General features: G+C 43.1%; 1 protein-coding gene across 1 annotated transcript in view; it reads right to left on the bottom strand.

The window, feature by feature from the left end:
- The window catches only part of LOC117882878 (adhesion G-protein coupled receptor G4-like), a 44,587-nt gene extending 27,473 nt beyond the window's left edge, over positions 1-17,114 (bottom strand). The window contains exon 1 of the mRNA XM_034781743.1: positions 16,584-17,114. Coding sequence (XP_034637634.1) covers positions 16,584-16,821 — 238 coding nt within the window. The 5' untranslated portion in view covers positions 16,822-17,114. The remainder of the gene's footprint in view (positions 1-16,583) is intronic.
- Positions 17,115-17,785: the final 671 nt, after the last annotated feature.

The following is a 17,785-nucleotide window of genomic DNA, read 5'->3' as shown; positions in this document are numbered from 1 at the left end:
CTACTGTAAAAGAGACTAAACTTCAGCAATGACCAGTACAACAGAGGACTATTCTTACTACAGGGACTGCAGCAGCACCCCCACACTGAGGAACATACTTGTGCAGGTGGTGCTGATTACTCCAGGGATAATTGGACTACATAAGGGAGAGAAATGGGGAACTGCAAAGTTTGGACCAAATTGGAAATCAGACTTTCTGTGGCAAAAGGATGATAAGTTGGCTTCAGGACTGGCTGCAATAAGCCCATTTCTTTTTCATGGGTCTGCATACCTGTGTGCATCCATCACCGTGATATCTGAGTCTTATTCCTTAGTGTGATCATGGCATGTACAGAATAAATAACACCTTCAATGCCTAATCTATGGAAATCTCAGTTGGGCAAGTTCCATTGATGCCAGCCACCACCATTCTGGCTGGCACCATCACAGGAGAATTTGCAATGACAATGAACCAACCAACACAGGAATGGTAATGAAAATGTAGCAGATGGCAGGATAATAAGCAGATACTGACTTCCTTTGAAGTGAACCAGAAGATTTGTTGTTACAAGGAGGAGGGAGAAGAATTGTTCTTCTTAACCTCTGAGGATAGGACAAGAAGCAATGAGCTTAAATTGAAGCAAGGGAGGTTTAGGTTGGACATTAGGAAAAACTTCCCAACTGTCAGGGTGGTTAAGTACTGGAATAAATTGCTTGGGGAGGTTGTGGAATCTCCATCTGTGACGGGTTGGATCACAGAAACCCCCTTGGAAGCTGCCACCCGATGTGCAAAGACTACCCCTGCTTCTGTTTTCCCTGCCAGCTCAGGACTCCAGCACCCTGTCTTGCTGAGCCAGACACTCCTGTTTGGCTCCAGACACAGATCCAGGGTCTGAATCACCTGTCCCAAAGCTGCAAGTTTACCTGAAAACAGCTCGCAGTAGTGTGCTTGTCTTTAGCACTCAGATGCCCAACTCCCAATGGGGTCTAAACCCAGATAAATCCGTTTTACCCTGCATAAAGTTTATGCAGGGCAAACTCATAAATTGTTCGCCCTCTATAACACTGATAGAGAGATATGCACAGTTGTTTGCTCCCCCAGGTATTAATACATACTCTGAGTGAATTACTAAATAGAAAGCGATTTTATTAAATACAGACAGTAGGATTTAAGTGGTTCAAAGTAGTAACAGACAGAACAAAGTAAGTCACCAAGCAAAATAAAATAAAATGCGCAGATCTATGCCTAATCAAACTAAATACAGATAATCTCACCCTCAGAGATGTTTCAGTAAGTTTTTCTCAGACTGGACACCTTCCAGGCCTGGGCACAATTCTTTCCCCTGGTACAGCTCTTGTTGCAGCTCAGGTGGTAGCTAGGGGATTCTTCATGATGGCTTCTTCTGCCTCTCTCTTCTCTTCCCCCCTTTATATATCTTTTGCATAAGGTGGGAACTCTTTGTCTCTCTGGGTTTCCACCCCCCCTCACTGGAAAAGCACCAGGTTAAAGATGGATTCCAGTTCAGGTGACATGATCACATGTCACTGCAAGACTTCATTACCCACTTGCCAGCACACACATATACAGGAAGACTCACAGGTAAATACAGCCATCTGCAGACAATGGGAGTCATCAAGATTCCAAACCATCATTAATGGTCCACACTTTACACAATTACAATAGGCCCTCAGAGTTACATTTTATATTTCTAGTTTTAGATACAAGAGTGGTACATTTATACAAATCAGATGATCACACTCAGTAGATTATAAGCTTTGGAATGATACCTTACAAGAGACCTTTTGCATGAGGCATATCCCAGTTACTTACATTCACTTATTACCGTATTTTCTCTAAAACTATCTCAGTTACATTATATTGACTTATTATTAAGTTTTTATAAAACCATATAGACTGCACGTCACACCATCATTGGAGGTTTTTAAGAGCAGGTTAGACAAACACCTGTCAGGGACGGTCTAGATAATACTTAATCCTGCCATGAGTGCAGGGGACTGGACTAGATGACCTCTCGAGGTCCCCTCCAGTTCTGTGATTCTATGATTTATTGACCCAAAAGGAGACTGTTGACAGAAACAAATCCAAGGTCAGTATTTATCTTAAAGAACAATAAAATTGGATCATTATAACATGTTTTTAGTATGTATTATCACATACATTATGACTTTCTCCCTCCATTCTGGCCACTAAGCTGTTAAGTGTTTTCTTTTAAACCTATATTCCTGTGGGGAGATGAAATAAGAGATCCAGAAAAATATATATATACACTTCACCCCTGATATCCCCTTCTAACCTGGGTGGGGGGGCATTTTATAGAAATGTAGGGCTGGAAGGGATCTTGAAAGATCATCAAGTCCAGTCCCCTGTGCTGAGGTTGGACCAAGTAAACCTAGACCATTCCTGATGGGCATTTGTCCAATCTCTTCTTAAAAACCTCCAGTGATGGGGATTCCACAACCTCTCTTGGAAGCCTATTCCAGAGCTTACCTACCCTAATAGTAACACATTTTCCCCTAATATCTAACCTAAATCTCCCTTGCTGCAGATGAAGCCCATTACTTCTTGACTTACTTTCAGTGGGCATGGAGAACAATTGATCACCAGCCTCTTTATAACAGCCCTTGAGATACTTAAAGACTGTTCTCAGGTTCCCCTCAGCCTTCTTTTTCCTGGGCTCATTAGGGAGGTCTCCAAACCCTAAAGATCCCAGGATACCCAGAAGAAGGAATGTCTTTGGAGTGCCTGTCTGTCCAGGGTGCTGCCCATCCACCCTTTCCTCTTGACAAAGACTCCTTTGGGAGTTATGCTGCCATTGGCTCCCATGCCTGGGTGTGACTGGGAGTGAGAAGCAACATTAAGCCCCTCATGGATATTTGACAGAATACCTGCTGGGTCCCCAGGAGAACATATGTTGGAGAGATGCTGCTCCCCAGCCCACTCTCGCCCCCACAGCAACAGAAGCCTAATCCTATGGAGTGGCTGTAGAAGGGCTTCTGGGACGTCTCAGGGAGCAGCATGTTATACAGCACAGATAATTCTCTCTTCTGTAACCCCCTCCACCTCTGCCCCATTTGGTGAAAGGTAGCATGGAGCCATTCATCAGGAAAATGCTAGAGAAGTTTGGAGAATATTGCATTCCAATTAGAACACACACTGAAATCTGTGTTTGCTTCTGACTTGGCTAAACTGAAATGTTAGCTTCCAGGAGGAGACTTTTCTGACTACAAAGAGGTAACTGGCTAACATGCAGTAGAGAATGGCCTCTGAATGTTTAATGATAACATGGCATAAAGGATTCCCATCATATACGCTTGGGCAGCTTTCCTGTTATTTTCCAAATGGAGAGAGCTGAGAATTAGTCAGCTAATTATCCTTGAAATGAATCACCTTGTCAAACCAGATAGGTCTTTGTATTTCATTTGCAACCTGCCTCATCGTCAGCCAAACAAGAGCAAAATGGATGATACAAACTCATATGTTCAACAGAAAATGGCAGTGAACTGACTCACTGTAGATGCATTGCACGGTGGTATTGATTTTATATATAAAAAAAAGAATACTCACAACACTTTGCCTTACTGGTGCAATTGCACTGCTCTGCTTGAACTTTCTGATGCCTCTTTCCACTCAGAGGAAATTCAGAGACTGGCATTCTCGCCCTGAGCAAGAGTAATGTAGGGTATGTCTACACTGCAATAAAACACAGCTGGCCTGTGTCAGCTGACTTGGGCTGCAGGGCTATAAATTGGGGTATTGACGTTCAGGCTTGGGCTGGAGCCTGCGAGTACTGAATTTGATGTATGTTGACTGAGTGGCTCTGCTTCAGTGATTGTTTCTTCCCTGGAGCTGGTATTTTGTGAAATCTTTTAAACTCACTCCCGCCCTCTCCCCCCATTTTCTCTAAGGCATAGGCCATGCACTCTGTGTAGAGTCAAAATTCATCTCTTCTTGAGGTCTGACTTTATTAACAAATAAAATTAACAATAAGGGCTGGTCTACACTGGGAACCTACATCGGCACCACACCCCAGAGAGACGTAACTATGCTGACCTAACCCCCAGTGTAGACAGAGCTAGGTCAATGGAAGAATTCTTTCATCAGCGTAGCTACCACCTCTTGGGAAGGTGGATTACCTACACTGATGGGAGAAGCTCTCCCGTTGGTATAGGTATTGTCTACACTGGAGCACTCTTGCTGTGCCACTATCGTATTTAAAGTGTAGACAAACCCTCAGGGAGGTGGATTAACTCCAGTGACAGGAAAATCCCTCCCGTCGCTGTAGTGAGTGTCTACACTGAAGCTGTGCTGCTATAGCATTGTAAGTTTAGACATAGCCTCAGACAACATGAAATCCAGATTCCAGTTTTCTCCCCTAGCTTGGCTGCTCCTAGAGTTCCATGCTCCGAGCTGTTCAGCCATTTCTTGGGTCCTCACTGCCTCAGACTCAAAATCCTTCTTTCAGGAATCCTATTCTGGGGTCCCCTTGCTCCCTTCTCATATCCTCCAGCCTTGATAGCACTGGAAGGTTTTACAGCCAGCTTCAGCCCCTGTCTTCAGGAGAGACTGTCCATTAACCCCTTCCTGCTCTTGTCCAGTTTGACGTCCACTCCTCTTGAGTGTGTGTCCATGTTTTCAGTATATTCCAAAAATTGCTGCAAGTGGGAAACAGTACTTTTAGGAATGAGATGTCTGTAATAACAGCGGAGCCAATTCACTCAGAATTGGCAAAGAACTGGCTCTCCTTATTCCAGTCCACCAGACAGTGTGATGGATGGTTGGAAAGACATAATGGTGTACAGGCCACGCCAGAGCAAGTATTACAGCATAGTCCAGCAGTCAGTTCACACCCTTGTTTGTGGCATTGTCAGATGTCAGGGGAGTCACATGTCCTTTTGTAGTATATTGCTCTTGTAACCCAAACCCTAACAAAGAGACTAACTTCTTGTTGCTGCTCCCAGCCTGTACTAGGATGCAATAAAAAAACCAGACACCTTTTCACACAGAACTCGATGAATCATGATATTGTGATATAGTGAGGCATGTGCTTTGGGGGTTGCTTTTGTTTACTCAGACCTCATGCTCCAGAGGGGCCACTGCACTTCTGGAATGAAAAGGTCTCATTTGCTCTACCTCCATTTTCTCCTTTCCTCCAAGGTACTTTCTTCCAGCAGACTGCAGTAGGACAGTGACTTGAGCTGACCAAATAATTATTTGCTGCTCCACTATTTGGAACAAATTTGTCATGTCCTCACTCCTCAGTTTTGAATCAACCAACTACAAGCCAAACCCAAATCTAGAAGCTCAGTATACAGGCCTTCGACCAGAGGGCACACTTAACCCTTTCCATAAATGCTGTTTGACACACACAGTATATGGACGAGAAGAAACCAGAAAATCCCATCAAATCCCAAAACCTTAAGATAAAAGAAAAAAGATCCCTTGAAAAATAACGCAAGTAGAGGAACCCTACGGGAAAGTGCTGTGCTTTTTTTCTCTACAGTGACAAGGCAAAAGAAGGCAGTGGAGAACACATCCCCCAGTACCACAGGGGAATGTGAAATCTAGATGTTCTTAGTTCTAAAATAAACCTGAGCTCTCTGAAATCCACATCTCGCTAATACAAACCTCGATCTCTGGTTTCATGATGACTGCAGTAATGGAAGAAAATTTTTGTCTAACTATATTTCTCCCTTATAATCCTGTGGCCTGTAAAACTTAGGCAGGATGAGTCAAATGGCTCCTGCCAGAGCTATTATTCAACACAATAACTCCAGGGGGTACAATCAGAATGACATCTCGTAGGAAACGCTTTTTGCTCTGCAAAACAGAATCCACATTCACCAAGGATTTTTCTTTTAAATCTTTCAGAGATTTGTGAGTCTGGGTCCATGCTCTGAACGGCAGCTGGCAAACCAAAGAGCCTTACGTTGAGATTTCACAAGGGGGTTCCCATAACTTCCCCCCTGCACCCTTAACTTATGCTCCAAGTCCGTGGGAGCTTGGCTTAATACTCTCAGAGGGCCTGACACAGCAATGAATCATGGAACAAAAGACGGCTCCTGCACGAGTGGTGCAGGTTCAAAACCTAGGAGGACCATATCAAGGCATCCACCCAAAGCAGGGAGGATGAGGCTGTCTATAGAGGTGCAACTATGTGCATCAAGTGGAAGAGGGAACCAGGAGTGAAAATGCATGAGTCCTGCAGTCATATCTATAGGCTAATAAAGTGAAGAGGACCAGACCCCCATCATCTGTATCCTGGGAAGCACTGACCAAAAAAAAATTGGGGTCATGGTGGATAATCAGCTGAACATGAGCTCCAGTGGGATGCTGTGGCCAAAAAGACAAATGTGATCCTAAGGTGCATAAAGTGGGACCATTGTGAAGCAGTAGAGGGGTTATTTTACCTCAGTATTTGGCACTGGTACAACCACTGCTGGAATATTGTGTCCAATTCTGGTGCCCACAATTCAAGAAGGATGTTGTTAAATTGAAGAGGATTCAAAGAGCCATGAGAATGATTAAAGGATTAGCAAACATGGCTTATAGTGACAGAGTCAAGGAGCTCAATCTGTTTAGCTTAACAAAGAGAAGGTTAAGGGATGACTTGATTAGAGTCTAAAAGTACGCACACGGGGAACAATATTTAATAATGGGCTCTTCGAGCAGAGAACGTTATAACAAGATCCAGTGGTTGGAGGTTGAAGCTAGACAAAGTACACAGGAAATAAGGCATAAATTTATAACTGAGAGTAATCAACCATTAGAACAATTTACCCAAGGGTCGTGGTGAATTTTCCATCACTGACCATTTAGAAAAACATCCAGTCTTAATTTTAAAAAGAGCTGCTCTAGGAAGTATTTTGGAGTAGTTCTATGGCCTGTGTTATACAGGAGAGTAGATGATGGTCCCTTCTGGCTTTGGAATCTATTAATAAGGAGCCATGGATTTGAATTTTCAGATGGACCACAACATTTTAGCAAAGTTATCGTGGCCTTGGTCCCACTTAGCCTTAATCCACTCCTGCTTATTACTGTGATCTAGGGAAAGCAATGCGAAATCATAAAAGTGAAATGTCACCCTACCAGGCCCTCTTCTTAGCATAAACTTTTATTTTTTCATTTTAGTTTTTTCCCCAACTAGTTTGTAGAAATACAAAAGTGCTTTTTGAATAAGATTTATCAAGCGCTAAACTAAATCGATTGATTGTGCTTTGCGCAAAGTCTAGGTTTGAATTTGTCTTCATAGCTGTGACATATGCTGCTGATTCTTCTCCAAATAAGGGAAGTTTATGACCAGAGCTTAATTGCTGTAGATTACATTCGGGTTTCCAGCGTTAATGGTGTCATATTTCAAACAGCGTTGCCTTGGGGCTATGTACGAGGTCAATGGGGGTCAGGTGTAATGATCCACCAAAGTCTGGGGGTGGGGACAAAAAAGATACACAAATTGCTAAACAAAAATCAAACCCACTCTAATTAAAGAAGTATCTTATGATGCATTTTTTCATTTAAATAATGACAAATCAAGCATAATTACGATTTAACATATTCAAATCCCTCTCCCTCATTATCACCTGAGGAAGAAAATCTGTGTTTATCATCACATGTCAGCGATCGTTACTGTTACACAGATGTAGGACTAGACACCTGCTTCCCATAACATCACTTGTTTTGATTAACCTGCACAAAATTCTGCTAATAAAATGAGGGTTGAGGAGAGATGACAGATGGGATCTGCAGCTAGAAAAATACTGTTCTACTGAAATTATAATATCCAAATCATGCAGATTGAATTTAGTGCTTTAGCAAATGGCATTCTCTTTGGCATTCTGAAAAACATACGTAATTCCAATAATACGGGTTTTCAAACTGGGGGTTGCGAGACTATTACATGAGGGGTCCCAAGCTGTCAGCCTCCATCCCAAGCCCCGCTTTGCCTCCAGCATTTATAATGGTGTTAAATATATTAAAAAGTACTTTTAATGTAAAAGTGTGGGGGGGTCACACTCACAGGGTTGCTCTGTGAAAGGAATCACCAGTACAAAAGTTTGAGAGCCACTGCAATAAAAGAGCTGTACAAATTAGACCAACAAATAAGTGAGCGTATGAACTGTAATACCCAGTATGCTTTATGTATCACAGTCCATGGTCATTACCATGAGATTCTTTTAAATTAATATTAAAGGTTCTGCTCTTGCTCTTATTGAAATCAGTGAGAGTTTTTCCATTGACCCTGTAACAGGATCAGGACCCACATTTTTAATTGTGAAAGATGAACTGAGTTTTGGAAAGTGAGAGGTCCTCTGTCATTATAGGTGGGGCTAGTATTGCTTATTCTTAAGATTGGTAGGCACCTGCCATTACAAGATCCTGTTTTCAGTTGCTTATAACTTTGCTAGACTTGAATTGTTTGGGCTGACATTTTCCATGCTGGGTATCTGCCTCAGGGGTGTGTGTGTGTGTGTGTGTGTGTGTGTGTGTGTGTGTGTGTGTGTGNGTGTGTGTGTGTGTGTGTGTGTGTGTGTGTGTGTGTGTGTGTGTGTGTGTGTGTGTGTGAAATTTCAGCCAAAATGGTTCAGCTGTTTCCACAAATGAGGTTAGAGAAAATATGTTGTTTTGCTCATGTTTAAAAAAAAAAAATCTGGTAACCTCTTCTTTTCCCTGACACAAAGGCCATCCCCGTGCTTTAGAGCAGGGACTTTAAAATTTAGCAGCAAGATCACCCTGGTGTCAGGGATGTGCCTTTTGCCCTCCCTGTTAAACTCCACCCAAATTTTAACCAAGTTATAAACCTTGGCAAAATTGCAGTTCTTACATCTTCAGTAGAGACTTCTTAGATTTTAGTAGCTAAATTCCCCCATGATTTTGTTCACTTTGGGCATGCTCAAGCCTGGGGATGAGCAGGACCTTCCCTCCAATTGCAGTTCTGGGCTGCTGTAGGCCATGTTGGGTCTGGGCACCTGAATTGAGAGTATTGAGAGTCTCTCTCCTCAGTATCCCACCCCGAAGCTGGGTCCAGGCAACATGGAGGAGGAGCTGCCTGAGTCAAATGGAGTGGGGACAAGAGATGGACCAAAAAGGGGTTGGGGGGGTTGGAAACTGGGACTGGTGGCTGGCAGGAGGGAGAGGAGAACTGGCACTGGAAGCTGGGGTAGGGGGAAGACTGGGACGGGCTGGGCAAGGAGACTGGGGGCTGGGACCGAGTGCATAGAATGGGACTGGAACAAGGAGTCAAGGATGGAGAAGAGACAGGATTGAGTCAGGGACAGGGCAGAAGAAGTCATGCTTGAGGGGAAGGGGCAGAAGAGTCTGTGTCCACTAAAGGACCCTTCCCCCTGAGTCTGGAATGGAACCCAAAATTCCCGAGTGTCCCCCATTCTTCTGCTGTCAGCAACTATCTGTGAAACCCACTAGCAAAGAGTCCCCAACCACCTTTAGGGCTGGTCCACACAGAGGATGACAACCTGGTTATTGTGGTAGCTCAAATGGCAGGTCTGTGTGCTAGATTTTAAGGTTTCTGCTTACTGATGAACCATGTTGGGTGCCAGGATAATGCCACATGATGGGATTTCTGTTTTCTTCAGTTTTTTTTTTTTTTTAAACCTAGATTTTGTGTGCAATTTCCTACGTTAAAATAACATATTAAGGTTTCAAAGTCAGGTCCTCAAAAGTTAGGAAATTCCAAAATGATGGTTGCTTCTTCAACCTTAATTTTCTCCCCCCCCACCCCCTCTGCCCGGTGCATATGTCCTCCATATCCTACTGGAAGGGGCTACTTCCAGGAGTGAGGCAACCATGTCAGAGAATTGGGACTGGCCAACATAGTGGGGTCAGTCCTGCAAACAGTTCTTTTAAGACTCACAGTAAGGCCACTTAAGATGGTGGTCTCTTGTCCCCAGTATTCAAATAGCTGCAGTAGACAAGTCCCAGAAGGAAGCGCTATGATCTAGTGAAGCATGGGATAAGAAGCTGAGGTTCCAGGATTCTTTTCCTTGCTCTCCCAGAAACTCATTGTGTGACTGTGAACAAGTCAGCTGGGCTAGGATTTTTACAGGGGCTTAAGGGAGACAGGCACTGACTCCGATTGACTCTCAATGGAGTTAACCACCTCCCTCTCTTAGGTGCTTTGAAAATCCCAGCTTTCCTCTCTATGTGTCAGCTGCCCCATCTGTAAAACAGTGCTAAAAATACTCACCAACTTCTAAATAATTAACATCTGTAAAGCGCTGAGAGCTCTTTGGGCGAAAGACATGCTAAGGGCAAAGTAACATTCGTACTGACCGTTCTAAGGCGAAACCTGAGCAAATTAAGGGAAGAGTATTTCTGTGATGTCTGTCTCACTCAATATAGAGTAAAGGTACTTCCTTAGGACTCACACCTGCTTTACTCATGTGAGTTCATTTCATTGACTTTCCCCAGAAAGGCTTTGTGTGACAGGACCACTAGTTTTTCAGTATTCGTGCAGAATATCCAGAACTGCTAGTTACACAGTGTGACGCTGCACCCCATACTGTTTTATGGAAATATGCTTATGAGTGTAAATATGACATAACTGGACTATGTTTTATGCTACATATGCCATGTAACATATCTCTGCAAAGGTTATGATCTACTGAATATATTCATCCTATTTATATGCATGTATCATTTTTATATCTGAAGTTATGAGCGTTGGCTCTATGCTTGTATTTAAAGTGTTTGCTGCAGGAAACACATAAGGCAGTTTTGGTCAACATAGTGTGAAAGGGTTATTCAAGTAATGGGGAGTACTTAACTAGCAATGGACTTTGGGAGCCGCCAATCCATATCTGAGCTTTCCTGGGAACATTCAAACTAACATGTAAACAATGGTGTCGGCCTGCAAAAAGCTGAATCATTCACAGACATGGGACTTGCCCAGGTGGCTACAGACTCCATCTTGTTACTGTGATTTTGCACAGGAGAACAAAGGGGTTTCCACCCACAAGAGAAAGAATATAAAAGGCCCTGGAAACCCCTCCATTTTGTCTTCAGCTGGCTCAGGAGATAGCCTCTCCACCCCAAAGAAATGCCAGAAAGAAACTGGAACAAAGGACAGTAACTATGGGGGTGTGAGTGATTGCTGGACCCAGACTAGGAAGGAGTCTAGTCCGTAAAAGAAGCTTATTGGAACATCTCTGAGGGTGAGATTTACCTGCATTTAGTTTCATACTGTATTAGGCTTAGACTTGCGTGTTTTTGTTTTATTTTGCTTGGTAATTTACTTTGTTTTGTCTGTTATTACTTGGAACCACTTAAATCCTACTTTTTATATTTAATAAAATCACTTTTTGCTTATTAATTAACCCAGATCAAGTATTAATACCCGGGGGAGCAAACAGCTGTGCATATCTCTCTATCAGTGTTATAGAGGGCGGACAATTTGAGTTTACCCTGTATAAGCTTTATACAGAGTAAAATGGATTTATTTGGGGTTTGGACCCCATTGGGAACTGGATATCTGGGTGCTGGAGACAGGAGCACTTTCTGAGCCATTTTCAGTTACGTCTGCAGCTTGTGGGGGATGTGGTTCAGACCTGGGTCTGTGTTTGTAGCAGGCTACCGTGTCTGACTCAACAAGACAGGGTACTGAAGTCCCAAGAAAATAGGCTCAGAGATAGTCACATTAGGTGGCAGTTCCAACGGGGTTTCTGTGACCCAACCCGTCACACACAGTTCCCCTGTAAAACTCCATGTTTGCTATCTAGTTTTATGTTTAACTGAACACAGTAAACTGAAGTGATGTCCAGCTATACAAACACCTGTAAATGGGAACAAATTGCATTGCAGACACCAATAATCATAGTTTTTTCAGAGCATAAATCCTACAGCATATGCACAAGCAAACTCCCATTCAAGGGATGTCACTAACATTTAAATAGCTCTGTGACATGGCATTTCGTTACATAGCATCTACTATGCAAGGTTATTTCTGGCTTCTGCCCTCTAAAATCCAGTGATACCGGTGCTACAAACATTCTCACCGAGCCTCTGTGCCTTAGTCCACTACAAACCATGCATAAAAATTAGTGCTCATTGAAACTTTGTAATTCTGATAAATGGCACATAAATCGCAACCCATATATTTATAACACCCATTGCTATCCCAAGTGAGCCTGTTTGTTTGTTTGTTTGTTTCTATTTAGTGTCTCTAAGTACAATAAGTTGCTCAGAAATTTCAGTTGTTAAAGTGGTAATAAAAAGCAAAGGAAGAAATATATAGTGTATACAAATGTTCCTATGAAATATATCCAAGATCTGACACAAGGTTCTCAAATATAATTAAACTTTACAACCCTCCTGTAAGTAGGTTTACAAAACTATAGTGTTAGTCTTTGAGCAAAACAGGATTCCATAGCCTTTACTCTAACTAAACATCTACCCAGTTTTCTGAACTTCCTAACATTACAGGTGGGGTAGCACAAGGTTACCGACACTGCCCATTATAAAACTCTGGTTTCAGTTGCTTATAACTTTGCCAGACTTTAAATGTTTGATCTGAAATCTTCCACACCAGTGAAAAAAAGTTCAGCCATTTCCAAGAAGAAGGCTGGGGAACAGAACCGTGTGTTACCCATGTTGGAAAATTCTGATGACCTTTTCTTGGAATAAATCTAGCACCCCCATACTTTAGAGTAGGGGCTTAAAATTAGGTAGGGGGTCACCACGGTGTCAGGAATGTGCCTTTTGCCCTCCCTGTGAAAATCTGCCCAAATATGGCCAAGTTATAAACCTTTGAAAAATCACAGCTTACAGATGCTTAGTGGAGACTTAGATTTTTGCCACTAAATCCCCTGAAGATTTTGTCCTCAGTGAGCGTGCTCCATCCCCTCACAGCTCCTAGTACTGAACAGATTACACATGCACTGACCCCACAGAGTGCTGAACATGCTCCAGTCCAAACTAGGGAAACTCAGAATAACTTTCCCTGTAGTTACTGCTGCCAGCTGCTATGGGACAAGTGGGGCCAGATACCAGAACTGAGACCTTTTCTCTCATGTGCTCTCAATGACCCTGCAGCTGGCACCCAGGCAGAGTAGAGGAGGGCTGGACAAAGAGACTAGGACTAGGAGCCGGTAGGGTGGGGGGACTAGAAGAGAGAGATCTGATAAGGAGCTAGGTATGTGGGAGGGTGAGAACTAGGACTGGCTGGGCAGAGACTGGGGCAAGGAGCCAAAGAGAGGATGGGAGGAGATTGAGATTGGATGAGGAGCCCAGAGAGGGAGACTGGGAATGATAGTCAGTGGGCAGGGAGAGGGGGAGGGAGAGCCAGATTGGTTAAGGAGCCAGGACGGGGCAACTGGGACTGGCTGAGAAGGGATCCTGGGACTGGATGTGGTGTGGCGGGAGAGAGTAAGAGTCAGGGAGATTTGGATTTGGGCAGTGAGCCCAGAGTGGGAAACAAGGACTGGCTGGGCATTGCAATTGGTACTGGGATGAGAAGCCTGAGGACTGTGACAAGAACAGCCTGGAGGAGATGGGGCAGAAGGGGTCAAGTTTGGGGGAAATGGAAAGAAGAGTCTGTGCCCGCTACAGAACACTTCCTGCCAGCCCATTTCTCCACATATCCCACTGGCAAAGCATGTATCTCATCCCCCTCTAGTGCTGGTCCACATAGAGGATGACAACCTACTACTGTTATAAATTACTCTGTTAGCTCAAGTGACGGGTCTGTGTGGTGGATCTAGAGGTTCCAGCCCTGTTGATGACTTGTGGGTGTCAGTATGATGCCAAATGATGGAATTTCGGTTTATGATTTTTCAGTTTGCTTTTTAAAAAAAAAACCTGGAAAATATACCCTCCCCCAAATCAAACTGTTAAAACAACATTAATAAAGATGCAAAGTCAAGCATTCAAAAGTTAGGAAATGCCAAGATTAAAGTAGCCTTAATTTGGCTCCCTTGTGCCTATGCATTACGGTAGAGTCTTATTAGAAGATCACATACTATTTTTCCGATAGGACCCCTGCCTCATTGAGTGCACAGGATGGACTTGCTCTGGGGTGAATCAGGGTTGTCTATAGACAAGGAGGCTATTGTCTATAGACACCCTGCTTCATTTGTTGCAGAAGCTGGAATGTGTGTAGTGAAGGAGGCAGAGGACTGGTGGAAGAGAGGATGCTCTCAAGGTTAATGCAGTTGAATGTTGCCCTGGAGAAATGGAGTCCTCTGCAGGGATAGCCTCCTGGCCCAGAGTTCTTATGTGGTGCTGGGCAAGTCACTTAAACCAAACCTGTCCCAGAGGGTTATTAATTGTGTGTTCCTCATTTTTGGGGTGCCCAGCTTGATACCCTGGGGTCTGATTTGCAGAAGGGCTGAGCACTCTCAGCTGCCACTGAAGTCAGATTATTAGCTCTCTTCCAGTCCTCTGGAACTTCCCCAGTTCTTCAAGGCTTACTAAACATCAGCTTTTATGGTCCAGTGAGTTCCTAAGCCAGCTCTTTTAAAACTCTTGGATGCAAGTTACCTGGACCTGATGATTTAAAAATGTCTAACTTAAGTAGCTTCTGTTTAATGTCCCCCTGAGATACTAGTGGAATGGAAAGAATGTCTCATCACCATATGACATTATCTGTTTTTTCCATAAATACGGAATAGAAATAAGTACAGTTCTGCCTTTTCTGTATTATTATTGATAATTTTACCATTTCGACCGAGTAATAGACCAATACCATTTTAGGTTGCTTTTTTCCCCTGATATATTCAAAAAAACTTTTTTTTTCCCCTTTATTCTGCTGGCCATAGATTTTTCCTTGTGTCCCTCTGCTTTCCTTATCAGTTTTTTTACAATCTCTAATTTGTGGTTTATATTCATTACTACCAATTTCCTCTTTCTTCCATTTGTCTTTTCTTTTTCTTTTTATAGCTGCCTTCACTTCCCCTGTACACCAGTTTGGCTTTTTAACTGGTAACGTCCTCCTTGATTGTGGATTTTTCAGCATCTAATTAGGTGTTCTTAAAAGACTGCCAATTATCATTCACATTTTTCTGATTAAATTCTTCCTCCCAGCTGACTTGGCTCAATTGTTTTCAGCTTTGTGAAAGTGGCTGTCTTAAAACACCAAGAATACATATTACTACTCTGGACTTTGTTCTGCTTGCACATTATAAGTGCGATCAAGTATGATCACTTGTACTTTAGCAAACATTAATTTTAGTTCTCTGATCAGTTCCTCTATCTGCTAAGACCAGGTTGAATAAAGAATTCCCTCATGTTGGCTGCAATACTTTTTGAGTTAGGAAATTGTCATCTAAAATGTTTAGAAATTTCAAGGATGTTTTAGTACTGGCGGCATGAGCCCTCCAGTATGTCACTCAAATTGAAGGTCCCCCATGATCCTTTAAATCAGTTATAACCATTGGTTTTAAGATTCCAATTATGATGTTGCCTTCCCATCTGGTTAGAAGAAAGCATTTTAAAATATCTCGAGGAATTGTAATATCTAGGTGCCAACAAGACAATATAAATCAATAGTCTGCAATACTGTTTAGATTGGGTCTAGTCCCCACTCCTCACCCCTCCCCTTTTGCTAGCGCACACACTCCTAGTATATAGCATTTATCACAGGCTAAAAGGGAAAGTGTTTGTTTTTGGGTGCCCCATGTCATGTGGGAGCCTGTCACTAGACCTGTTAGGACATGATGGGTCACCTTCACTGCTGGTCTAACTCCATTCAAGTCAAAGGGGCTATGTTGCTTGAGAATTTGTCAGTCACTTTTGACTGTATCATTACAAGGGCTCAGCTCCTGAGCTGTGCCCTAGGGGTACTCAGCGCAACTCAAACAGTGAAGATCCAGAAGTGTCTTTGAACTCCTCTTACCTCCCTCAGTGCTGGGCCAGCTGTATGCCAGGTTAATCCCTCACCACAATTTACAGCAGCCTGAGGGGTTGCTCTAAGTTGCGCCAGCTGCCAGTGACCCCTGAGGAGCTGTTACAGCAGCTAGGAATAGTCAAGGTGCAGGGAGGGCCTGGCTACACCAGTTTTCCCCCATCCACACCCCTAGGCCACCCTCAGGGAGGGAGGTTGGTATAGGAGTCTCTACAGCAGCTCTATGCACCTGGAGGATGCTTGTACGCTGGGGTGATCCTCCTGCAGCTAGTTATGCCAGCACTCAAGTTGCTCTGCATGGAGGTCAGAATCTGGCCCAGGTTGTTTCTGGGATTTGGTCTTGTTTTCTGAACCTCGATAGCTGTGAAACTTAGCATCTGTACGTTTCGTAGGAGTTGTTATTCGTAAATGCAAGTGAAAAAGCAAACAGTGTTTGTCTAGTGGTCATGCTAGGGTCCGACATTAAGCTCTGAAGGAATTACAATTTATAGTGTAACTAAATTCAGTTATTTTCAAAGTGTCTGTGTACAGCACTGTAACATTCCTGGCCTCAGACAGTGTAACCGGTGAAAGGTGTGAAGCCTGTAGATTTTACTTGTTCTTTGTCATTATATATCGCTGTGCAATGGCAGAATGTCATTTCCAGGAGATTTCTATGTTTCATGCTACATATGCCCTGTTTTTATCACCACCTATATCCTCAGGGAGAAAAAATGATTGCAGACTACTCACCACAGCGTAGATGAGGGTCAGCGATTGGAACTATGTTGTCAAAGTGCCAATAATCCTCCCTCCAGCTGACGATATTTCCTGGGGAACATTTCGTTAACTCACTCTGCTCTCTGATTCTGTCCCATAGTTGAAAGTAGTACAAGCTGCCAACGAAGCTGCTGCTGCCCCGAACGATATAGCCGTTCTGGATTTTGTGCAAATGCCCTAGCACCAAGCTCCCGGCTGGTTCCAGGCACATGGTTCTGTTAATCACTTTATCAGACAATAGGGTGCCATTGTGGTAGACTTCCAGCAGTCCCTTATTACCATCCCATATGCAGCACACACTGTGCCATATAAAAAGAATTAAATCAAGCTCAATGTCTATCTCTGTGCCAAAAAGATACAGTCTTAGATGTTTGTTTTCACCGCAGAGTCCGAGCTCGAGATCATTTATGTCAGTAGAGTTGCTGTCTGTTTGGTATGAAAATGCTGTCCAAGAACTGACATTTGTGATTCTGTATAGATCAATGCATACAGTGAATTGGCATAGTGAGGGGATGCTGGTGTTGGCCAAGGATACGTACTTATCATTCCTTCCAAGTAAATCCAGTTTTTTTCCTTTCAGGAAATTTGTTTCTGTAAAAAAAGAGGGGGGGTGAAAAAGAAGAAGAAAATCTCACTTTTCAGAGAAAAAGTTGCAACATGACCTCATTCAGGTACTTTTCTATTAGGATAATTGCTGCATGTAAATGGATTGTGCCCATCATATGACAGCCGTTTTCCAAATCACTCTCTTTAGCAATATCACAAGATGATCGAAAAATTAAAGGTTTATTCTATTTCTGGCTCCTTCTCTCTTTGAAATGCAGAGCTGAGGCCTCCTACACCACTGACAAAGAAAACCTAAGTGGGTCTGAATGAACAAAGAAAAGCCAGGTTTCAGAGTAGCAGCCGTGTTAGTCTGTATCCGCAAAAAGAACAGGAGGACTTGTGGCATCTTAGAGACTAACAAATTTATTAGAGGCATCCAAAGAAGTGGGCAGTAGCCCCCGAAAGCTTATGGTCTAATAAATTTGTTAGTCTCTAAGGTGCCACAAGTACCCCTGTTCTTTTTAAAGAAAAGCCAGGGATTTTCAAGTCTGTTACATTGAAATGGGCACAGAATTCAGCTCTGGATTTCAAAGGCCCTAACACTGAGTGCAGATGTTTGGACCAGAGGT

Source organism: Trachemys scripta, chromosome 9 (assembly GCF_013100865.1).
Source record: "Trachemys scripta elegans isolate TJP31775 chromosome 9, CAS_Tse_1.0, whole genome shotgun sequence".
Classification (NCBI taxonomy): domain Eukaryota; kingdom Metazoa; phylum Chordata; order Testudines; family Emydidae; genus Trachemys; species Trachemys scripta.
This window is presented reverse-complemented; position numbering and strand designations above follow the sequence as displayed.